The 25,005-nt window shown below is 49.7% G+C and overlaps 1 protein-coding gene across 1 annotated transcript; it reads left to right on the top strand.

Moving 5' to 3' along the window:
• Positions 1 to 8,151: 8,151 nt before the first annotated feature.
• On the top strand, positions 8,152 to 22,997 carry CTTNBP2NL (CTTNBP2 N-terminal like). Its single transcript, XM_041467540.1, has 4 exons — positions 8,152 to 8,308; positions 16,382 to 16,612; positions 18,208 to 18,315; positions 19,059 to 22,997. The coding sequence occupies exons 1-4, from the start codon at positions 8,156 to 8,158 to the stop codon at positions 20,526 to 20,528; spliced, it is 1,962 nt and encodes a 653-aa protein (XP_041323474.1). The 5' UTR covers positions 8,152 to 8,155; the 3' UTR covers positions 20,529 to 22,997.
• The last annotated feature ends 2,008 nt before the right edge of the window (positions 22,998 to 25,005 follow it).

The following is a 25,005-nucleotide window of genomic DNA, read 5'->3' as shown; positions in this document are numbered from 1 at the left end:
TCCCATTTCCCTTTGGTATAATGGGATTTTTCTCAGTAAGCAACAAAATAAAAAAGGAATTTAGAGCATCTTTCCAGCATTCACTAGTTTAAAAGCAAACAATATCCCAACACTTAAAATCAAGCGTGCATTTTGAAAAGCAAGGCAAGGCAGTAACTTCTAGTTTAAAAAGCCCTACAAGTTTTATGAAGCTATTTTACGTGGCTCCAGAGTTTCAGGAGGGAAGGGAAAAACACTCAGTCAAACCCAAATATATTTTCATAGCCGCAAATTTTCTAAAATGAGACTATAGATCTTGTGTTAATATGGGGAGCCTTCAGAAATACACACCCACATGCCAGCACAAACAACACACAGCTCTAGAGATGGATGTCATACAATATTTAAAAAGAAAAAATACATAATTCCCAGGGAGGCAGGGCTGGCTCTTTTCCCAGATGGATTCTCATTCCGACAGCATCAAGAACATGACAGATGTGCTTCTTCCTAATTGTTTGTGTTTGTGGTTTATCTCTCCTGCCTGTGATCCTCCAGGAGAAATCTCTCTCTCAGCGCCTCGTTCCCTGCTGGGAGGTTTTGGTGGCTGATCCTCAGCAGCAGGACAGGAGCCTGCCCAGTGCTGCTGGGGGGCCCATCCCGGTTCCTGGCTCCCCAAAGAGCCCAGACCTCCTGCTCTCACCCCAGAGGGCCTGCAGCCCCCCGGAGCCCCTCACCTTCCCTGGGACTCGGGTGACAGGTTCCATAACAGGCACGGGGAACCAGAGCCTCCTGCACATACCTGTGCTTGTCCTTGTCTGTGTGCAGCCGCTGGAGCCAGCTGGAGCTGCCCTCCTCTTGGCACGTCTCTGCTCTTTCCTTCCTCCAGAAACCCACCCTGCACAGGCTCTCAGGGTACCTGATTTTTCTGCCTGTGTCTGACACACCTGGCAATCACAGAACCACAGAATGGCCTGGGTTGCAAGGGACCTCAAAGCTCATCTCTTTGCACCCCCTGCCATGGGCAGGGATGCTTTCCACTATCCCAAGTTGCTCCAAGCCCCGTCCAACCTGGCCTTGAAAACTTCCAGTGATGGGGCAGCCACAATTTCTCTGGGTAGTCTGTGCCAGTACCTCTACTGCATGTTAAAAAATGCAAAGTGTAAAGTGACCAAACAGCCTGGAGCGAGATGTCTTCCAGACCTGGAAAGCCTCTCCTGTCCTGTGCAGATGATTTATTGCCGCCTTAGTGCAGACCAGTGGGCAACTGAATATATTCTTTATCTTTTAATATTTTTTTTCTGTATGGACTCAGCTATTAAACTTTTTTTCCCTTTCAATTGCACTAATTTTAAAGGCTGCAGTTGTTTATTTGCCACCCCTGAGACCACCTAGGAGGTTCAGGACTCTCAATCCCTTCAGATGTTTGCTCTGAGTTCATCAGGTGTCCTCACCCAGCTCCAGAACAGAAAAGCTTTTGGTGCCAGATGTTCCCTGATGTAACGCATGCATCCATGACCTTTCCAGGCTCAATTCATCTCTAGTCAATCAGCCTCACGCAAAGCTCTCTCTGCACAAAGGTCTCCTTTCTCCTGTGTTTCCAGGAGCGGGACTGGGCAGCACCAGGAATGTTCGCAGCAGGAATGGCCAGCGAGCAGATGATCCCGCCGACGGCCCGTGCCAGCCTGGAAATACAAGGAAACACAACTGCTCCCTTGCTTTTCTGAGACGTGAATGTTTTAGGTGTCTTTGTGCAGCTTGGAAAAACGGCCCCAGCGCAGCCGCTCCCGAGCAGCGGAGCTGTGCCTGAGCGGGAGCCGCGGACGCGCGGGGGCGCGGCAGCCCCGCCAACGGCACCGGAGCGCGGGGCACGGCGGGCAACCTGAGCGGGAGCTGCGGACGCGCGGGGGCGCGGCAGCCCCGCCAACGGCACCGGAGCGCGGGGCACGGCTGGGCTGGGCACGGCTGGGCTGGGCTGGGCACGGCGGGGCACGGCTGGGCTGGACTGGGCTGGGCTGGGCACACCCGGGCTGCACAGCCTCCCTGAGCAGCCCATTCTAATGAGTAATCCATCACCCTTTCAGTGAAGAATTTATTGCTAAGGTTCCAGCTAAACCTCCTCTGGTGCAGCTTAAGGTGCTCCCAACAGTGGGAAAAGCCATTAACAACTGTTCTCAGCTCTCTGGAATCAGCGATGCCAAGCGCATCTCCTGGAAAGGCGGCACGATCGGCCGTGCCCTCCGCAGAAAGGGCTCGCTCCCATGCCCGCTGTCCCGCCGGCTCAGCGCAGCGCTGGGTAAGCAGCTCCGGCAGCAGAAATCCTGCTGCCCTCGGCAGTGCAGCCGCTGAGCCCAGCGGGCAGCATTCCCTCCAGCGAGCATCCAGGGCTCCTTCCTCGGCCGGCAGCAGGAAAAGAAATCGGAGCGCTGGCTTTTGCACTGCACCGCCCAGAAGAGTTGCTCCTCAGAGGGAAGTTGTGCCCGGCAGTGAGGGCTGTGCCCACGCCGAGGGCCTGCCCAGGTGAGTCACTGCCCAGGTGGGTCACTGCCCAGGTGAGCCACTGCCCAGGTGAGTCACTGCCCAGGTGAGCCACGCTGCAGAGCAGCGCTGCTGCACAAAGACAACAGATATTATGGACACCCTTGGGCAAACCATCAGTGTCCAGAGTGAGGCCACGTCCAGGTGCCAGGAGGGGAGCGGGACCTGGAAGTGTCAGGGGAGAGGGACTGTCCCGCAATGACGGGGAACCAGGGCTCAGAACCGCTGCGAGGGCACTGCCCTGCCCCGGGCACTGTGAGGGGTTCCAGGGCACTGCTCTGTGCTCTGCCCGGGCACCGTGAGGGGTTTGAGGGCACTGCTCTGTGCTCTGCCCGGGCACCGTGAGGGTCCCAGGGCACTGCTCTGTGCTCTGTCCGGGCACCGTGAGGGGTTCCAGGGCACTGCTCTGTGCTCTGCCCCGGCACCGTGAGGGGTTTGAGGGCACTGCTCTGTGCTCTGCCCGGGCACCGTGAGGGGTTTGCGGGCACTGCTCTGTGCTCTGTCCGGGCCCGTGAGGGGTTCCAGGGCACTGCTCTGCTCCAGGCACCACGGGCATTCACCCGCCCCGAGCCTCCTCCAGCGCGGCCCCAGTCCCCCTGTCCGTGCCCCGGGCTCGCACAGCCCTCCCCGCCGCCGGGACCGGGACCGGGACCCGCCCGGGACACAGCCACAGGCCGGGGGCGGCGGCCCGGGCGGTGCCTCGGCCCCGCCCCGCCGGAAGTGACGCGCCAATCACGGCCGCCCTCTCGCTCCGCCGCGAACAAAAGGGATTTTCACCCGCGGCCCCGCCCTCCACACCGCCTCATTGGCTGTGCCCGCCCTCGCCCCGCCTTCCCCGCGGCAGATTGGCCCGCGCCCGCGGCGGCGGCGGCGCTGATTGGCGGACGGGCCGTCCGTCAGCGGGCGGGGCGGGGCGGCCGATGGGGAGCGGAGCGGCGGCGGCCCGGACGGTGCCGGTTCCCCGGTCGGTGCCAGGTCCAGGTCCGTGCCGGTTCCCCGGTCGGTGCCGGTTCTCTGGACAGTGCCCGTCCCCGGTCGGTGCCGGTTCTCTGGACAGTGTCCGTCCTGGTCGGTGCCGGTTCCCCGGTCGGTGCCGGTTCTCTGGACGGTGCCGGTTCCCCGGTCGGTGCCCGTCCCGCACGGTGCAGCGCCGGTTCCCCGCTGGCGCCCGGTGCCCGGTGTCCCGGGCTGACCCGTGGGGCTCCCCGGGCCGGGGTCAGCAGCAGCCACGGTTCCAGTGCTGCGCAGGGCTTCAAGGACCCACACAAAACCCGTGCTCACAATTTGGCTAACCTGCTTCCTTCTGAGCGTTGCTTCAGTAACTCATGCGGTGAGGATGGGTTTTTTGGGGGTAATGCCCTTTTTCCTTTAGGGCTGAGATACAAAGGTGAAGGAAATAGAAACACTTCTCATTTGAACCTCATACAAAGGTGAAGGAAATAGAAACACTTCTCATTTGAACCTCATACAAAGGTGAAGGAAATAGAAACTCTTCTCATTTGAACCTAGATCTCCACAGCGGTGATGCAATGCCAGGTAGCACTGTGAATGCACAATTATTAAGCCTGTGTTAGCTTTTTTTCATTACGTGAACACATGTAATTATTGGAGCTGCTCAAACACCACGCGATACACGCAGAAGCAGTTTTGGGAACTTGTCTGTCAGGACTTCTCAAACGGGTCATTTAGGTTCTCCCATTAACGTGATTACACGACTGCCCGTGCTGGCTTCTGGAAAATGCTAGTTCCTCTTCAGGAGCACAGGAAAGAAAATCCAGCTGATTCAGAATTGTCGCCATTGTGGCGTTGGTGCAGGTTTAGGAAATGCCCTCTTTCCGAGGAAGAAGGAGCAACAAGCTTTGTTCTTCATGATTTTTTTTTTTTAAAAGTAGAAGAGTTTTGAGCCCAGGGCTCGCCGAGGATCCTGAAGCTGCTCTCGCCGTGCCTCGGGCTGTGCATTCGGCTCCCCTTGGGTCCCTGGCCCTGACTCCAGCCCTGGGGGTCGGCAGGTGGGGTTCTCCTGTGCTGGCAGCATTCTTTCGGTGGGTCCGTGCCCCCGTGTGTGAGGGAGCAGTGAAATGTCGCCTGGTGTGGCTCCAGGGCCATCCTGCCGTGATTGAGGGAGCTGCCAGCTTATCGCTGTGTTCCTCAAGTGGCGCATGCCAGAGATAACTCCCCCGCTCTGCTGGTTGTAGGGACACTTAAACTGCTCTCCATGGTTATTTTCAGTGAAATACTGGGAAATAACTTTCTTAGAAAGGTTTTATCTCCTTGCAGGGTGGGTGTGGGTCTGTCAGGGGAGACACAGCTTAAAGGAAGCTCACCTTTAGACAAGCAGAAAGTAATTATCTTTGTTTATGCTCTAAACTCTGGCTTATTGTCCAAAAATGGTGGTGTATCTCAGGCTCAGGGAAAATATTTATGTAATCAGACTAAACAACAAGGTCTTTGTGGTTTGTGATCTATGTGAGTGCACTCGGTGTGTTTCCCTGATGTAAAGGGGTAACATGGCCTGGCAACTGCTGGGTCTTGGTTCTGATGCTGGGAAGCTCTGTCTCTTGGTTAAAGGTTTGGAAATAGAGGGTGAGATTCCCCAGCTGAAGTGCCCAGATCCCTTTGGTAGAATGAGACTGTGTGCAAGGGGGAGAACTGGATCATTTAATAGAGTTGGTGTGATCTTTTGATGAAAAGTGGGATGAGGGAAGGCACAGGGATGTGTAGCTTGAAAGCAGCTTGGAAAGGTCAGCTCAGGAGCTGGAGGGCTGGGAATGGATTTGGATTTAGATTTGGATAGGGGAAAAGGAGCTTAAATACATGCTTATTAGCTCTTTGATCCAGAGATGCTTCTTGTTTCTGTAAAACAGTAACATCAAAAGAATAGGGCTTTTTTTCCCCCCGAATTTTCAGCTCCCAAGTGCAGAGTGGCCCTTAAAGGGAATGCTTGGGACTGTGATCCATTCAGCATAACAGACATCTGCCTGGGGTGCTCTGAAAGTTCCCTGCAGGTCACTGGAGAGCGCAGGTACATTTTGGTGGGTTTTTTTAGAGCAGTGACTTTATTTGTTGCATCTGCTCCCAGTGTGTTCCCTCAGCAGCATGAAGTAACTGATGCAAACAAAGCAGGCAGAGATCTTCTCTTGCAGCAGGCTGCACATGAGGAAGCTGAGGCTGTACCACTTACATACCTTTAATGTTACCTCTTGTTGTTGGGCGAATGATTACTGTGCAAACTGGCTCCTGCTCTTTATTTCTCTTAAGTGTTTTTACCTGTATATTTTAGGACAGGGTTTGTTTATGTTATTAAGCACATTGAAGGCTACAGAGGCGTGGTGAGAATAGCATGGCTTATTCCTGCAGCACTGGGAAGCACGAGTCACAATGGGAGTAGTTGGAATATGGAGTAGGAATTATTGCTGCCCTGACTAATAGCTTTAAAACACCAAACTGCAGCTGGTAGCTGTCCTTGCTATAAGCCTGAGCTGTTTGCTAGCTCTTGGGGAGATGCAGCTGCACATTTCCACATCATCTCTTTATAAAGGAAAAGCATGGATGCAGTCATGTTGAAAGTCCATGTTCAACACTTACTGTCCTGGGGTGACAGAAATATAGGATACATTTTGCTCTAAGATCTCTGAGGCAGCTTCTCCTTTTTGGTTCAGGTTTATAATGCCCAGTGCTGCTGTAACGTGGTGAGTGTCTGGCAATAAAAGGCATTTCCCACTGGTATTGGCTCAGTCTTAGAACCTGTGAGTTTAGTCTGGGCAAGGACTGAGATGGTTTTGAAATCCAGCCATGCATCTCCTAAGCAGATGTTTGGATATTGCACATCTGAAGGCTGCCCAGGGAAATGCTGCAGCTTTGACATCAGCACCCACACAAACGTGGTAAATGTCAAACCTAGAGCCAGGCTATGTCTTTTCTCACTCTGTGTGGCTACTTCTTGATCTTTCAGCATTTCTTTGCTGCTTCTGTTGCCCTCTCTTCCATTTTCCTAAGGTGACCAAGTTGTAAATCACACTCCTTCCATGTGGTCTCAGCTCGTCAGGCTCCCCATGGCAGCAGAGCCCTCCAGCCGTGTCCAGAGCTGAGGGAGGTGGTCAGGCTCCCACCTGGACATGTCAAGGTCCATGGGCTGGCCAGAAGGGATCAGTGCTGAAGAGTCACCAGCACTGCCCTGGCCCACAGAAATGGGATTTTAGTCAATACAGTGAGTTTCCTAAGTTGTGCCTTTGTGTCAAGTTTTGATCAGGGCTTTTTGACATGGTGACAGATAGGAGCAGATTTCCCAAACGTTCCACTTGTGGGTTTTCCTCTTGAATCTGGGAATGGATCTGCAGCAGGGAGCAGAAAAGCAATGCTCAGATCTGTGGTGTCCAGTTCAGTTTTGGTTTTGGAACTCATGGTCACTTCCACTGGCGTTGCCTTGAGCAGCCCATGCCAGCGGGAGGGTGAGCCAGCAGAGCCTGTAGGAAACGTTGCTGCTTTATGGAATTTCATGTAAAACACCGTGAGGCAGGGATGTCAGTGTGATGAGACACTTCCCTGCTTAGCAGAGGGGCACAGAGTAGATTTCTGATTTCTCTTGCTGTATGAAGACAGCAGAACTTTCTGTTCCCAGCGACTGGAAAACTGCTCTGGCACAAACGAGACAGAACTTGCTTTTGTGTATAACTCTCCAAGGCACAGTTATGCAAATCAGTTGTAAAGGAGCAGTGACTTCAGACAAGCTAGACTTCAGCTGAATGTTCTAGCTGGATAGACTTCTCCAGTAGGGGCTAATTTAACCCTTTATCACTTGCCACTGGAGTTTGATATTTCTGAGTAGCTTCTCCATGCTGTAGGATTTTCTGCTTGACATGAAGTGTGGTGAAAAATGGACATGACTTGGACTCAGAAAAGTATGTTTGATGGTTGTGCAAAGCACAAGACTGTATCAATGGGTATATTTTCATCAGAGACAAGGATTTAGTCTGAAATTATTCCCATTTTTAACAAAATAATGTAACAAAAAGGCTTATTACAGGACAGCATTAAGTGCATCAGCAAAGATGCAAGGGAATATGAAGCCTCTCTATGTGCAGTTCAGATGATGGATCTCTTATGTAGGCAGCAAAATTATATTTAATAAATGATGCTGATATTGAAACCGTCTGAAAGAATAGTAATTAAGTGTGTATTTTCCGTGGCATTGATTTTTGTGAAGGGGTTTGGGCCTGCTCCATCAGTGTGGATAATGGCATTCCCAGGAAGCAAATCCCAGCCCTGCAACGTTCCCATCACTGCCGAGCCCCTGTGGGTGGCCCACTTTGGCCTTCCTTCATCACAGCTCCTCAGTGATGCTTGCAGCTGTGTGAGGCAGATGTGTCACCAGTATGACTTTTAAATATCCCTGGTTTTCCCCTCTCCTGTCAACTCTGGCTGCTGCTTGGTGAGTGTTGTGCTGTCCTGTTAGCCCACACATTCTGCCGTTGCCATCTGGGTGTGCAGATGTTCCTGTCCTTGGGAGGAGGTGACAAATGCATCTTCTGCAACTGCTGTTGGAAGCTGGAGAGAAAATTATCCCCCCTCAGGGCAATTTGCAATCCAAAAGGCTGGAAGCTGAACTGGAGATTGTATGTCACAGCTTTGAATACTGATCTTAATGTCCAAAGAAATGCCTACTAAACTAGGTTTCATTATTTTTCAGGTTTTCAGGATGAATCTGGAAAAACTCAGCAAACCAGAACTACTGACGCTGTTTAGCATTCTTGAGGGAGAATTAGAAGCAAGAGATCTTGTCATAGAGGCTTTAAAGGTAGGTTTTAAGTATCAGGATAAGAAACAAACATGACAACAGCACTGCTGTGAGTTCTGCAGAGAGCTTGTGTCCAAGGTGGAGTTCATTACTGGTTCAGAATCCCATTTAATATCAGCAGGACTACATAGTAAATGCTGTAGATAACTTTGGCTTGGAAGCTGGCTGCAAGAAGCATTTTGCTGTTGAAGTACAGTGTTACATGTGTGTTTTCATCCTTTCTGATAAAGAACCATGTGTTTCTGCTCTGTAAAAGGTCTACCAGAATTCCTTTCTAGGTTTTTTTCTCCTTTAGCAAGGAGGGCTGCTTAAAGCAGGAACTCTTCTCTCCAAGAGGGATCACAGATTAGTCTTTTAGTGACAATAACGTCACAGTAAGCAAAAAGCACCCCTGGCTTTGTGTTGACTAAGCCTCCATAAGCTGGCAGTGCTGAGAGCAGCAGCCCTGAGTGCTCAGCTGCTGATTCCTTCCCTTTGCTGGCACGAGCACTAGTGTTACCTTCCAGTGAGGCAGATGCCAGCTAAAACTGCTCCAAAAAGCCACTTTCAGCATCAGTGCAGCTGAGGTCGAGGTGCTGTGGGAGCAGCTGGTGGGGCAGGGCAGGGCTGGAGCCTCTCCTGGCTGGCGTGGCGTGAGCCCTGGCTGCTGCTGGCCTGCATCAGGGACCCTGGGTCTCTGCACACTTTGCTGTGTTGATGTTGAGCCTGGAAATTATTTTGGGAAATCCATTGTCCATGTGCAGTTCTGCTGCTCTTTGCAGGATGCCTGGCTGGCACTCAGCCTCAGCCAAGTGAAAAAACACAGTGCTGTGAATGATGGCAGGGGTCAATTTTGGAAGGAATTAGTTGTGTCAGGGTTGAATCTTGAAGGCTTTTTCAAGCTGACCTGTCACTGCTCATAAGGTATAAAACTTGCAGCTATGCAGTGACTTGCTTTTCCAGCAAAAGCTTCTCCAGCTTGATTCCAAACATCTTTTAGGGGAGTGGAGGCATATCCTCCTCCAGAACAGTTGGGGTACTTATGTTTGTTGTTAATTGCTTTTGCATTTAGATAATCCTTTTATTTTGGAGGAATATTGTTACCCTCTAAAAACTATTGGTCAGGTGGAAGATTTGTTTTCTGTTTTGATACACACTTGCAAGTTTCTGCTCTGTCCTGAGAGCCATTTTTTCTCTGTGTGTGGTCAGAATGTGTTACCAAAACAAGCCTCCCTTCAGAATTTCAGTGTGAAATGTGTACAGTGGAGCACAGAGAGACCGACGGGAAGAAATGTAGCAGCTCCATTCCAGAAGGGCTTTTTATTGCCTACCTTCCAGTAGTGTAAAGCAATTATCTTTGCTGTTGAAGTTTAACCTGCAGTTCCCTCTTGTGTGAGGAGATTAATCAGTAAGAATACCCTTTGACATAATTTGTCAAGTACTCATAACTGAGAAGAAATTAAATGAATTTGTAACCTATGCTTGATAATTATGGAGTATAAAATAGTGATCTAATCAAAGGTTAGGGCTATTTTCCCTTCCTCTGTCAGGGATGTGCTGCAGTATTTCATCTCAGGATTGTGGGGACAGCTGGAGCTGGTGGGAAAGGGCAAGGAAAGCTTCAAATCCCAGCTGGCTCTTGCTGCCTCCTGGGATGATCTCAGGGAAGAGCTGCCACCCCGGGTGTGCCCTGTGGGATGTTGCAGGGCTCCAGCTGTGCTGCTCTGTGGCTCCTGGGCTTGTCCCCAGTGGGGCTGGCTCCCTGCTGCCAGCAGCTCTGCTGCCCTTCCCATGCCTGGAAGGAAAAGTCCTGTCATGCTTCATCTGCTGCCTGGGCAAGGGCTCAGCAGCAGAGCCCTTCCAGCTCTGTCCATTTATTTGGAATATACAGCTAGAGAAATACTGGCCTTGCGCTGTTTTTCTCATTGTTTGCTGATAGTAACTGTGGTAACAGCTTTATGTGCCTCACTGGCCAAAAGACTTTGTGTGTGACTAATTAAAGGAAACCTTGCTAATCTGTTTACTCACGTTTTGATGCATAAAAGTGCTGCCCTGAAGAAAAACACAACTTCTAAGACGGGGTTAAAGATTTGCACTCTCGAGAGCATTTGGTTTGCCTTGTATAAATGGGACAAATTGAGTTGTAGTTTCCAGGAGAGGAGCTGGCTGTTCCACACGCAGAGGAACTGTCTGTGGCCTCAGCTCTCTCAGTTCCCCAGGTGCTGTGTGCATTTCCTTCAGGAGTAATAGTTTTATGTTAAATGTGGGTATATGCTGGGAGCAGGTGGAGTTCAAGCCTCTGAACTTTCTTAGGGGGTTGCATAACCCTAAACCACAGCAGTGATTTTCTCCAGCAGTTGTGTTGAACACATAGATGTCAGTGGTTGGAAATCAGAATTTTGTCTGCCTGCTTGCTTCCCTCATAGTAACAAAAACACATTTCCCTTCACGGGCTAAGTTAAAGATTTGCACTCAAGAGCATTTGGTTTGCCTTGTATAAATGGGACAAATTGAGTTGTAGTTTCCAGGAGAGGAGCTGGCTGTTCCACACGCAGAGGAACTGTCTGTGGCCTCAGCTCTCTCAGTTCCCCAGGTGCTGTGTGCATTTCCTTCAGGAGTAATAGTTTTATGTTAAATGTGGGTATATGCTGGGAGCAGGTGGAGTTCAAGCCTCTGAACTTTCTTAGGGGGTTGCATAACCCTAAACCACAGCAGTGATTTTCTCCAGCAGTTGTGTTGAACACATAGATGTCAGTGGTTGGAAATCAGAATTTTGTCTGCCTGCTTGCTTCCCTCATAGTAACAAAAACACATTTCCCTTCACGGGCTAATTTTACTTCTGCTTCAGATTTAAATTATTCTGAGCCCTGGTTGTTTGAGTCAAGTCCTTTGGTACTTTGCAGAGAAGGACAGGCACTTGCAGAGGAAGAGTGCCTTCATTTGTAAGCATGTCATCTGATTGTAGTCCAGTCTGCAATAATCAATATTCCTGCACGCTTACAGACAAACATTTTGCATCTGGCATTTAGCAGAGAGAATCCATGCGTGCAGATGACAAAGCTTAAAATAGTTTTCCTCTCCCTCATGGTGCCAGGCACTTGTTGGCTGGCACTGGCCCTGTTTCTCTGTGTGTCAGCATCGAGCTGCTGAGCCGGCTGTTGCAGACACTGCTTGTTCAACTCTCTCCTTTCTTCTCCTCTCTTCACCCCCTCTCCCCAGACCCTGGCCCTTTCTTCCTTGCTGTCTGACAAACTGACTCTATTCAAAATATTCTTTCCCAGTGCTTCAGTTTGCTTCCTCTGTTTTAAAACCTCTTTGGAAAAAAAAAAAAAAAACCAAACTTTTTCTCTTTTTTTTTTGCCTGAAAGTGGCTTCCTGTCCACTACATAAATTTCAATGTTCTCCTTGGAACAGATTTTAAGCCTGACTTCTTATTGTGCTCCTTTTCCTGTAGTTATAATTGTGTTTATATCATCCAAAAAACCCAGATGCTGTCAGAGAGTTGCATAATCCTGAGTTAGACTCTCGGTCCTTATTGCTGTGTAGGAAGGGTTGCATGAGCCACAGGTTTGCCTTCTGAAATAGCACACCACGACTGGAAACAATTCAATATTTAAATGGATCTCTATCGCTGTGTTGAGCACTTTGTTCCCTCCCCCCTGTTTTCCATACATTGGAGCTGAAGCTCTGTTTGCTTTTAGAAAACAGGAAACAGCTTTCTGGCTTATTCCTTTATGTTAATGAGGCCTCAGGCAATTTAGGCTGGAATAGAAACTATTTTGTGTTAATGACTGGGAGCTGCTATTCACCTGTGCTTCTGAGGGCAGTGATTCACTGTAGAGCAATATTAATGAAAAACTAGGTGCTGTTTGTTATGGATTTAGAAATTAGCTTTACAGTGCAGTTTCAAAAACCTAACTCTACCTTTTGTTTAAATAAAAAGAAAAGTTCAGTAACACAAAACCTTCCTGCTGTTAAATCTTTCACAGATGGGGCAAATTGGGCTCATGCATCACTTAGAAAGCAGCTTCCATGGAGCAGTGTTCCCGTGGGTGCTGTGCTGTGGAAGGCAGGCATTCCTTACAGCTTTTCTTGCCAGCTTGGGGAGCTTTCTGTTTATTTCTTGCGTGAAGCAGCAGGGCTTGGCAGTACCTTTGAAAAGCTCTCCTCACCTTCAGGCTCCCAGGTGTGTGCTGAGCAGGAGTGACCTCCCTGCTGGAAGGGTCCTGCTCTGCTTCCAGCTGCTGTTCCCTGGTTTTGGGGTTCCTGAGCGCGGGGCAGCCCCTGCAGCACACCCGGGGTGCAGGGCCAGGAGCAAAGGGAGCTGCACTTTTGTGCTGCTCGACAAAAAAAAAGCTTCTTCTGTTTTAAAAAGCTGGTAGCGGGTCTGGCGTGGAGGTCTGGCGTGGCAGGGGTTTGTCAGGTCTGCTCCCTCGGTGTAATGATGGCAGCTAAGGCTTTAAATGCTGCATTTGAGCGATTTGCTGGGTGGCTCTGTGCCTGGCACTGCTGCAGGGCTGGAGCTAGTGCAGCGCTGCAAATCCCACTCCAGCATTTTGACATTTATTTTTGGGCAAAGGCAGAGGTCCCCACCCCCATTTCCCTTCTCTCTCCGTGCTTGCTGTGACCTCAGCCTGTCTTTATTCCCAACTTCTGTCTCTGGGGAGAGAAGCTAATAAGGAAGTTCAAGGCAGCAAGGAGCTATTTAAAGCTTATTCCACTCTCTGCTACATGAAGGAGGAACTTCTGTGCAAATTATCGCTGGAGAACTGCAAACTCAGTAGCTAGAGTTAATTAAGAGTGTGTTTGCTTTGTAGCAAGGGTTAAAACCTGAACTCTGAAATTACAGGGAGGAGAAATGCTCTACTTGATGTCCAAAAAACACTTGAAATAGGTCCTGGAAATTCCCTGTTTGATGTTCCAGTAAAACAAGTTGTAAAGGTTACTGAAGAGAGAGAGAATATTGTCACATAAACAAGGTTTCAGTAGAAAGAAATATTTTATTTAAAAAAATACAGAAGTAGCTTATGGGAAACATTCATCCCAAAACAGCCTAGAAATCCCAAGAGGAAACAGTAGCTTTTTCCTAACAAAGCAAAGCCTGCCTGCACAGGAAACATCTTTTCAGTTGGGTCAGATGTTGCTTCTGCCCCATAAAACCAGAATTATCTCTTCCCAGACAGACTAGCAGTGGTCCATGACCCAAACTGGAGCTCAAAGGCAGCCAGTTTCACGTGGAACCCCCTCTGCTTATGCCTAACTTTTGCAGTTCGCTGGAAGTTTATTTTTAAGGGTAGTTCACGTGTATAGTTCCTTCTTTTTTTTTTAAAAGCACCCCAAGCTTATATGTTATCTTCTTTTCCTGTTGGGAGAGGTCAGTTTGATAGTCTTGAAAATTGCTGAATGACCCATGTAGTTGTTTCTGGAATACGAGTATTTTGGTGGGAAACTGACATTCTGCATGTTTGAGGTGCTAGAGGTGGGGGTACTAAATCACAAGATGTAATTGCACAGAATTGCATCTGCTTTCAAAGCACCACTGCTGATGTTGGAGGTACGTATGTCATCTCTGGTGCTCAGGTGGAATCTTCCACTCCTTAACTAACACTGCATTTGGTAACCTTATTTCCTTCTCACTTAACCTTGATTTTCTGTGGGTTTGTGTTTTCTGTGCTGGCATCCGAGATCTAGGTTGATTTTTTTCACTTTGGGCTCACTACTAGAGTGTTCCTCTGCCATCAGGTTCCTTCTGTTCTGAAAGTTGGACAGCTATTTAAGGTAGAACCCAGTTCAGACAGGACAAAATCAGAAGTGTTGAAGACATTTGGCCTCCAGTGACAGAAAGCTGAGGTGCAGAGCTGCCTCAGGAGGAGCACAAGCCGTGGCAGCAGTCATCCTCTGGGCCATTTCCACACCTGTATAACACCACCTCTGGAGATTTTGGCACTGTGAATTCATTTTCCACGAGCTGCCTCAGTGATTCAGGTGGCACAGAGGAGTCACAGGCTGCACAATCCCTGTTTGCATTTCCGAGTGCACGGTGGCCCTCACGCCAAAGCCCTGGGTTTGTGCTTGCAAACGTGGTGTGGTCGGTGGAGCATGACCTGGTTAAGACTTTCTCCAGTCTAGACAACTTTAATTAAATGTTTATGCTCTGCTGGCTACTGAAGAAGAATAGCTGGACTTGAGAAAGCTCTTAATGTTATGATAGTCTCATCTGTTTGTCATGCTAGTTCAGGAAAACACTTAATTGCTCAAAGTAGCAAGGAAGAACTTCTTGTTCTTTCCCAAACAGGAAATAAACCACCCCACTGAATTCAGAGTGGGTGGTTTATGCAGAGCTCAGAGCCCAGCGCTGTGGGGAGCAGGGGAAAACATGGCTTTTGTTACACCTTTGGGTCTGCAAAAATCACCTTCATCTCGGGTTTTGGAGCTCCCATTTGGTGGAAGTTGCCCAGCAGTAAAGGCAGGGTTTGTTCACCCAGCTGAAGCACTGGTGCCCCTCTGAAGGGTCTCTCCCGTGTTTTTGTGTGGAATGGCCAGCCCGGGATGAGTTGGGATTAAGCTCCTCTGTCAAAGCAGCGAGGCCAGCTGGATGGAGATCCCAGCTCATATTTACAGACTTTTTAATGCTTGAGTCACTGAGAAATTCCCTCCACACTTCTGTGGAGCTTTCATTGAGTCACTTTTATAAACACTTCAGAAAAACAGAAGATTCCCTGTTCCTAAAAAAACCCCAAACCTGTGGTTTTTCCTGTGATTCATTAAACCAGGGCTGCCCCATTATCCAGGGCTGCTCTCCCATTTCCAGGGCTGATCTTTTCCTTCCTCCCCTTTTTATTATTGTGTAAAGTCAGAACAATATCTGAAGCTCTGATCAAAGGTACCCACAGTTCCTGACGGATATTGCTGATAGAGAGGGAGGGGTGTCTGCCAGTGTGAGCTGTTCCTCTGTGTTTGTTTGCTGCAGGGTTAAAATCCAGCTCCAAACTGGACTCACAGGATGGGTGTCTCTAATTTGGTCGTGGAGAAGATATTTTGGGTTGGGTTTTTTATGCCTCTTGTCAAAGTAATGCAAATGCTTTTCCTTTTAAGAGCAAAAATCAAATTTTTTAGTTTATTTCATGTTAATCACATGGCTGCATTTCAGGTGGGAGCAGCAGATCTCAGCAGCTCTTTGAGTAAAGCCAAGTTTTATTATTTAACCCTCACTGTTCCAGGGTAGCTCTACCAGGTGCTGTGTGGGGATGTTCCACGATTCTGTGACTCCTGCTCTTGTGTGAATCTGCCTCTGCTTTTCTGTGTCTTTTGTTGCATAAATATTTGCTTTCTTATCATGGTGGTGAGCACACAGATAATACTTTCATATCTGTCTGTGAGATTTCATTTTGTTTCTAGACCTTTACAGCATTGTTGAATAGGATAAGCCATGGGTATCCTAACAAACAGATTTCCAGATGGAATGGCTGATTCATGGAATAATTGGGGTTGGAAGGAGCTCTGAGCTCATGGAGTCCAGCCATTAAGCCCTGTAAATGTAGAGCCTAGTGTGTGTGAGTTGTCTTAATTCTCACAAGCACCAAAGGAAACCTCATCATTCCTGTCCTGAGAAACTAAACTCTGTTTAGTCTGGATGAGAACATTAAAGATTTTATTAACAATTCACAGATTTATGGCTCTTGCCAGAATGAAACTCTTTAATTGCTCAACATGAAATTCTTTGATGGTGACATAGTCAAGGAAAGCACACAACTGCTTCTTTCACTGATGCGACAATAAATGATTAAATCTCTTGTTGAGCAAGGGTTGGGACTTACCTTCTTTCCTTTCACACAGCTGTGGAATGTCACTCATGGCCCTGGCAGGTAGCTGTGGTATGAGGAAGTTTGTAGACTGGATGTGTTGTGGAGATGCTGTGTTTTTAAGCAAGATTTGTCTTTATTGCCTTTATTTCTAGCAGATAACAGGATATGAATCAGACTGTGTTAAATTCTCTTTGAATGGAAAACTGAGGAAAAGGAGTATTAGCTATAAAGCCCGGTTTCTTTAGCTAGTTTGAGCATATTAAAGTGCAAATTTGTTTTTGTGTTGCAGGCCCAGCACAGGGACACATTCATTGAGGAACGCTATGGGAAATACAACATCAGTGATCCACTGATGGCTTTGCAGAGAGATTTTGAGACCCTGAAAGAGGGGAATCATGGTGAAAAGCAGCCAGTGTGCTCCAATCCTTTATCTATTTTGAAAGTGGTGATGAAACACTGCAAGAATATGCAGGAAAGAATGTTATCCCAGCTAGCTGCTGCTGAAAGCAGGCACAGAAAGGTAAGTTTTGCCTCAATTGAGAACTGCAGAAGTTATAGCTACATTTTAATGACAGGTTAACTTCAGCAAAAACACTTAAGTTCCCTGAGGCTTGGTAACTGAAAGGACTTTGCACCTTTGTTTAAACTTCTCACTCCAGGTGATGCAGCTGCTGAGCTGATTAGTTATAATTCCAGAATTTGAAATATACACAAGATGTTTTTGTTAGGACACACCAAAAAGGATCTAGCTTACAGCTGGGAGGTGTGATGCTTCCCAAAATGCACAAAAGGGTTTCTGGGAGATGGAATTCTCAGCAGACCTATCACTTGTTCTCCGTGGTTATTGAAGAGCTGCTGCCAGGGGAAGGCACCTCCTTGTGCTTCCCTAAGGAAGTATGGAGTGACCAAAAGTATTTTTCTTGCCATTTGGCCTCTTTAATGAAGCACCTGTTATTATTCAGACATGCCTCTAATGTGTGTTGACACCCATAAAGTGCTTGGTCATGTGTCAGACCATACTACCACAAAAATTGATGTCACTAGAAGTAAGAACAAGGCTGGGCTTCACTTCTCAGCCAATTATCCAACTAAGTCATGCAGTAAAATCAGATATTTTTCCACCTTTTCCTCTTCCTGTCTACTTCAAGTATACAAGGATGTATACTTGATAATGTTTAAGCATTGTTTGGAAGCTTCAATTTCAGGAAGACTGAGGAGCTGCTAAATTCATGGTGAGGATGTGTTGGGAGAGCTTAGTTTTGGTGATGAGACAAGCAGAGCCTCTTGGGAGGTTTGTATTCTGGCTTTTTTGTTAATAGCATTTCAATTATTCATGTAATTCAGTGTTAAAGCTGAAGGAGCTCCTTCACTGGGCCCTTATGGGAAGCAGTTTCACTTCAAGAGCTCATCTGGTTCTTAAGTGGAAGAACAAATTAATGTTCTTTAAAATAAACTTTACACTGGAGTCCTCAAATCCCTGTAAGGCACTGGGGGCAGCCTGAGTGGGAATTGCTGCTGGAGCCCCAGCAGGGGCTGTCCTGTTGTTGGAGCCCTGTGTCTCCTGCGTGCAGCACCTCTGCTCCTGCTGGGCTTGCATTGATGCTCCTGCCAGGAAATTCTGACTTTCAAGGGACAAGAGGCACAAACTGAAATACAGCAACTTCCAGCTGAATAGGAGGAAAAACTGACTTACTTTGAGGGTGACAGAGCACTGGAACAGGCTGGGAGGGGTTGTGGCTTCTCCTTGCCTGCCAATATTCAGAACCCTCCTGGGCTGATCTGCGCAACCCGCTGCAGGGCGAGGCTTGGCAGGGGGTGGGCTGGGTGGTCTCCAGAGATCCCTCCCAGCCCCAGCCGTCTGCACTGAGGGCACCATTCCTCCCAAGGATATTGCACAGCCCGGGGGAAAAGTGTGCCATTTAGATATTTCACGGTAAAACAGATCCAGTGTCAGGTTTCCCTAACGCCTTTCACAACGTGACCAGATCATTACACGTGTTGGACTTGTCCAAGAGCTGCTTTTCTGTGTGGGGTTGAGCTGGGCTCTGTGGAGCTGCCGTTCACTCTGGGGCTGTGCACAGGCCCTGATCCGTGCCTGGCTGCTGTCGTTGGCAGGTGATCCTGGACCTGGAGGAGGAGAGGCAGCGGCACGCCCAGGACACGGCCGAGGGGGACGATGTCACCTACATGCTGGAGAAGGAGCGGGAGCGCCTCACCCAGCAGGTACAGCCCCAGGAGCCCGGGCAGCTGGGCAGGGCTGTGCTGTGGAGCAGCAGGAGCCTCCCTCTGCAAGGCACTCCCAGCTTTTATCATCTTGATATGAAAAACAACCTTGCGTTGCTCAGTGTGTTTTGGTAGCTGAGCAGTGCTGAAAGGTGTTAATAGGCAATCAGATGCTTTGAAATCTTACTTCAGCCTGAAATCCGAGGAGTTGGGAAGAACAGGATTGCATTTGCAATTGATAGCTCGCTGCAGTTCTCAAAATTCAGAATAAGTCATGGGAGATCTCCTGGGGGTGTTGTTCAGAGATGCTAATAAATATTTAAGCCACTGTTTTCTGTTACTGAAGCGCTGTAGCCTTTGTTAAGCATACATAACACATCAGCATTTTAAAGCCTAAATGCCTTTAAAAGGCAAACTGACAAAGTGGTAAATGAGGTGGAAGGAAGCTTTGCTTGTTCTGTCAGTGCATGGCAGACTGGCTGTGTATGTCACTAAAGGCCAATTGAATTTCACACAGGATAAAACTACTAGTAAGTAATAATTGTTACTATGTGCAGGCTGAGTTGTTCCAGACTATTTTGCTGATTTCTGGTGCAATAAGCTCTTTCTTAGCCATTGTCATTTTTTACTGTGTAATTTCTCCAAGATACACAGTAAACCTGTTCCCTTTTGGGGTGTTGCCCTTCATTTGCTTTCAGGAGGTTTTATGGTACCCTTAAATCCCTTTTGTTCTTAACTTCCAGGTGGAGTTTGAAAAGTCCCAAGTGAAAAAGTTTGAGAAAGAGCAGAAGAAGCTGTCGAGCCAGTTGGAGGAGGAAAGGGCACGCCACAAGCAACTGTCTTCCATGCTCGTTGTGGAGTGCAAGAAAGCCACTGCCAAAGCAGCTGAAGAGGGCCAGAAGACAGCAGAACTGAGCTTGAAATTGGAAAAGGAGAAGAGCAAGGTGAGTAAACTGGAAGAGGAGCTGGCAGCCAAGAGGAAGCGGGGTTTGCAGATGGAAGCACAAGTAGAAAAGCAGCTCTCAGAGTTTGACATTGAAAGAGAACAGCTGAAAGCTAAGCTGAACAGGGAAGAAAACCGTACAAAAGCACTCAAAGAAGAGGTGGAATGTCTGAAGAAAGCCCTGAAAGAGCTAGAGGCTTCTTGCCAGGAGCACAGTCCCTCCAAGCCTGTGCCTGCCAGCCCCTCGGTGACATCCCGGGGGGTCACAACTGACAGTCCCCCAGTGAAGTCTGTGTCCTGCCAGACTGAGGGTCTGCAGGCAGAGCGAGCAAACCCCGCCAGCAGCAGCAAAGCTCCTCACACCGTGTTTGCCAGCCCCTCTGCACCTGTTCATTCCTATGCAAAATCCAACGGGCACTGTGACACAGACCTGCAGGTGGCTGGGGAGACAAATGCTGCAGAGAGCCAAGCTCCCAGGGAGAAATCTGCCGCGGCCTCAGAAGGCGCGGTGGAGAACGGAAGCTCTCCTGTAAGAACAGAGTCGCCGGTGCACGCGGTGCCGCAGCCCCCCTCTGCTGGGGCGTCCCTGTCCCCCAGCAGCACCGCTGCCTCCTCTCTGACCCCTTCTCCCTGCTCCTCACCAGTGCTGGCTAAACGCTTGGGGGGAGCCTCTGCCAGCAGCCCTGGCTACCAGTCCTCCTACCAGGTGGGCATCAACCAGCGTTTCCACGCGGCCAGGCACAAGTTCCAGTCGCAGGCGGAGCAGGAGCAGCAGCCGGGCGGGCTGCAGAGCCCCCCCTCCCGGGATCTGTCCCCCACCCTGGCAGACAACTCCGCTGCCAAGCAGCTGGCCCGCAACACGGTCACCCAGGTGCTGTCCAGGTTCACCAGCCAGCAGGGCCCCATCAAGCCCGTCTCCCCTAACAGCTCCCCTTTTGGCACGGACTATCGGAACCTGGCCAGCGCCGTCGGCCCCAGAACCGAGGCTGGGCACTGCCCGAGCCCTGTCAAGGTGTCCAGCCCGCTGAGCCCCTTGTCTCCTGGAATCAAGTCACCGACCATTCCTAGGGCAGAGAGAGGGAACCCTCCGCCCATTCCTCCCAAGAAACCCGGCCTCGCTCAGTCGCCTGCTGCTGCTGCTCCCCTGAGCAAAGCCTCGTGCCAGGCCTCCTCCCTGGGTGCCCCCCTGGACGTGGCCACTAGCTGCTCCAACAGCTCTGTCGTGTCAAATGGCAAGGACCTGGAGATCCTCCTGCCAAGCAGCAGCTAGTCTCCAGAAAATGGGAATGTGACATTCCGCAGCTTAGCTTACCCTGGAGCTAAGACACTGTTTTTCCACTCCATGTTATTTATTTCCATAGTAGCAGATTCTGTCTGTATAAAGCATTTAGTATATTTTTTTTTCTTTTTAATAGGTAGGAAAATATTTTTGTTTATGAAGAAACCTTAACTACAGCTATACAGTAGCCTCCAAATGTCTCGTGGCAGCAGTCAAATCATTAGAGATAACAGCCATAATCATGTGGTGGGACCTATCAACCTCTAATGGGACTGAAATGCTACTTTTAAATTATGCAGAAATAATTTTTGCAGACTTTTTATTCCAGATGAACATTTTATAAAAGTGCCTGAACTAAGCCTGCAATATGAATGTGATTCTCGGGAAAAGGTGAGGAGGGGAACATCTAGCTGCAGAAACAAATTCTTCTGAGTCCTGAATGTTGAAACCAACACTGGTTTTCCTTTTAATTCTTTCCATTTGCTAAGATAAGTTAGCAAATGTGCTACAAATTCTGCCAGGTGACCACCAGACTGGTGCAGCCAGCCAGGCTACGTCCTTCAGGTCATAGCTCCCAGCTATTTGAGGAAGCACACAGGAGTTTCTTGGGGTAAATTTTAGTTGTGATATCATCCAGATTACTTCTCTGTCAGTATTCCTTGTCCATACAGTTCTTTCTGCTTTCCTGCCAAGATGCCTGTGTGCTTTAAATGGCTGAACTCTGGTTTCTGGTGTATCACCTGGAATTTTCAAGCTCTTCAAGCATTCTGCTGTTGTGTGTAGAACTTCTGAGAAAAGGATCTTTCTGTTACTTGACAAAGATCTCACTATTACTTGAAAAAGTAACTCATCCATCCATCCAGGTTTTTTGCAACACCTGTAACATGGGACCTTCGACTTTGAACAAAAGCAATAATTTTGTTCCTCATCTGTGTCAGTTAAATCTGACTGACCTGGATTTTGCCCACGAGCTGTGGCTAGCTTTCCTTGGCTGCAAATATGGAACCAAATCATTGCTGCTGTGGAATTGAGTATGTGGATATGTGTAAGTATATCACACTCATACATACTAAACACACAGTGTATTAGGGAGGTACTTATCTCTTCTTGATCTGCCTCATGTGAAGAAAGCATGGCAATTCACTGAGATTTAAAAGAATTCCTCAGTGAGGAATTGCCTAAGGTTGAGGCAGATCATGTGTGTGAGGCAGTATTTGGACCCAGGAGAAGCAGCTGGTTCCTGTGCAGAAATGTTTGCTGCAAGAGCACCAACAGGCAGAGCACAGTGGTTTTCTGAGTCATTGTGCTGAGAAGTGCAGGACAAACAGCACGGATCAGTGGCAGAGGCTGAGAGCACGACCCCGAGTTAACGATCTCGGGTGTTGGATGTGAGCTGATCCCAAATTTAGGAGCTGGACTTGCTGCTGGTGTCGCGGCGCTGAGCGCTTCCCTGGGCAGCAGCAGTGGCGTTTGCACAGAGCTCCTGCTGCAGGGACACCTTCTCCTGGTCGGTTCTCTCCGTGTCACTGGGCGCTGCCCCTCTGTTGTGGGGAGCATCCTGTGCCACGGGAGCCTGCAGAGGATCCTCTGGGCTCCCGTCCCGCAGAGCGTGGGGCTCTGCTGCTCGGAGTGGCTGTTGCTGCAGTGACCCCACACAGCCCTGCCAGGGTGCAGAGGTTTGCACAGACCCTTTAGGAGCCTTTTAGCTAGTGGTGTTGTTCCTGATCCCATGGAACAGTCTGTGTATTAACAGCAGGGACCTGGGGGCAGCCAGAGCCAAATGGGCACTGACTCTTTTGGAAGCACATTTATTACTTTTTTAACTAAGTGTCCACAGCAGATTTTTTTGCTCTTGCTAAGAGTAAAAGTAAAAATGGATGGGCAGATGAATTTTGGCCCATGTATCCCTTCTGATTGAAAAGTGAGGCTTTTGTATACACTGCTTTAATGAGTTTCTTTACTTTTACATTAATCTGACTGGTATTATCCCCTTTCTTTATTGATAGCTCTAGAGAGAGAGATACTATGATGAAGTCTAATAGGAAATGCACTGAGTACTGTTTCTTCTAAAATATAATATGGGAAGGGGTATGCAAAAGAATGTATTTTTGCTAGTAGACTAACTTCTGAAAGAAACTAAGCACAAGGGATTAAAATGGATCCAACTAATTCAGTAAGACATTTAGAGTTAGTATTTAACTGTTGATGTAGATTCTGTGTGAAAGCAACTAAATATTTCTTCTCTAACTCACATGTGTCCTAAGCAGACATTGTTGCAGAGTTTGTCACTGGCTAATGGAGTATAATGAAGTGCAAAACATATAACACTAGTATTAATTCATTAACACTTGTAAATTTGTAAAGCCAAATGTACCAAGCTGAAGTCTTTAATCATTTTTATAGCTGATGGCATTAAACATGTTAAACATTCATATTATCAATAAAGGATTTTATTTTTAAGATGTGCAAATTGCTTAAGGAAATGTTTGCAGTTGGGGCTGCCCAGCAGGAAACCTGCTGGTGCTAACTGGGCATCTGTGCCCACTGGAACCTGGGGCTTTAATGGAAGCTCTGAAATGACAGAAGAATTTCTTGGGAGTGCAGTGGGTCCCGAGCAGTCTTGACTGCTCCTCCATCCCCACCCGCCTGCAGCTGGCAGCGCTGGAAGTTGGGAGGTGCCCTGGAGCAGTTGTGCTTCAGGTGCCACAGCACTGAACGCTCCAGACAGCTCTGGCTTTTAGGTGCTTTTAAGTAAAAACAGTTTTCCTAGAGCACCTCTTTGTCACAGTGTCCCGATTCTGAATGGATGACACTTTATATTAATGAACTCTTCGGGGCTTGGGGAGGGAGATGCCCCCGTGCCCTGCTGTGTTCAGACAGGATGCAGCCTCATGGAGCTCCCTCTGCCGCCGGGGAGCGCAGTCAGTTGTGTCACAGGACGGAGCAGGGAGCAGAGCCTGGCTGCAGGAAAAGCTGCTTTCTCTGGGATGCAGCACGTCCGTGCACAGAGTTGTCACCTCCTGGCCCGGAGAGCTCGGCCGCTCCGGGCTCCTCCTGCCCTTCTACAGCTCCCTGGTGTACCCAACAGCGACCTGGTTTTCTTATCTTTGCCTGTTTACCTGCTCAGTTGGGCAGGTTTTGCAGCAGCCTGGGTAGAAGCTCTTTGTTCACCTCTCCAGGCTGGATGAATCCCGCGGTCGTGCCAGTGCCGGTACCAGCCGAAAGCCACCAAACGGGTGCTGCTTCCTGCAGGGACAGCCGGAGGCGAGAGCCCTGCCCGGACAGGAGCGGGAGCTGCTGTGGCTCAGCCACAGCCCCGGCGGCTTTCACAGCAGCAGCGGTGGCAGGTCCCTGCCCAAGCGGGGAATGCTGACAGACCCTTGGGGGAGCTCCCCGCGGCTCCCGAGCCCCGCGGCCCGGCTGCGCTGAGGCTGCAGCCCCGTTCCGGTCCTGGTCCTCGTCCTGCTGCCGGCCCCTTGGGCACCGGGCATTCCCTCAGCCCTAAAAGCATCCATGCCAGCCCGGCTTCCACGTGTGCGGGGTGAGGAGGGGACCCGGGGGTCGTGGGGGTACGGAGAGGGGTCCAAGGGTCTATGCAGGGCAAGGAGGGAGCCCAGGGGTTTGTATGGGGAAAACAGGGGGCCTGGGGGTGTGCCACCCTCTGCACATGGGCTGCGGGCCCTGCTGGGTTGTGGCTGTGGCTGGGAAGCGTTGTCCAGAGCCAGCCCCGATCCCCACTCTGCCTGCAGCGCTCCCGGGCCGGGCAGGAGGGCTCGGGGCAGCCTGGGAGAAGGACGAGGAGCTCAGGGGCCGGCAGAGGAGCCCGGGACCAGGCAGGGATGCTCAGGACCGGGCAGGGATGCTCAAGACCAGGCAGGGATGTTCAGGACAGAGCAGGGATGCTCAGGACAGAGCAGGGGTGCCCATTGCAGCCCGGGAAGGGTTCGACCCGTGCGCGGCGCAGCGGGGCCGCTGGAGGGCGACCGGCGCCCGGGAACGGGAAGGGGAATGGGAGTGGGAACGGGAAGGGGAACGGGAAAGGGAACGGGAAGGGGAACCGGCCGGGGTCGCTCCGTGCGAGACAGTTCTGGGCAGCGGCAGCACCGCAGCCAGGACGGGAAATGGGGCTCCGCCGCTGGAATCCCGCATCGCCGGCAGCCCCACCGAAGGGCGGATCCGGCACAGCACATCCCTGTTGCAGGAGACCCCCGTCGCAGGGCATCCCCATCACCGGGCATCCCCATCACAGGGAATCCCACGGGAAGCGTGGTTGCCCCCAAAAGCTGCGAGCTGCATTTCTGTCGGGAAAAGCCCTTTTGCCTTGGCGTGCACTCAGCCTGAGCACAAGCTCAGGTGCCTGGACACGGTTTGTTTGCAGAGCGCAGCCCGGCTCTCCCCTCCGCCGGCTGCACGCGGCCGAGGAAGGCTTCAGGCGCTGAGTGTTGCTGTGAAAAGTTTTCGTGCTGCA

Source organism: Pyrgilauda ruficollis, unplaced genomic scaffold, assembly GCF_017590135.1.
Source record: "Pyrgilauda ruficollis isolate IOZ18807 unplaced genomic scaffold, ASM1759013v1 scaffold100, whole genome shotgun sequence".
NCBI classification, from domain to species: domain Eukaryota; kingdom Metazoa; phylum Chordata; class Aves; order Passeriformes; family Passeridae; genus Pyrgilauda; species Pyrgilauda ruficollis.
Note: the sequence above shows the minus strand (reverse complement) of the source record. Positions and strands in the feature narration are given on the sequence as shown.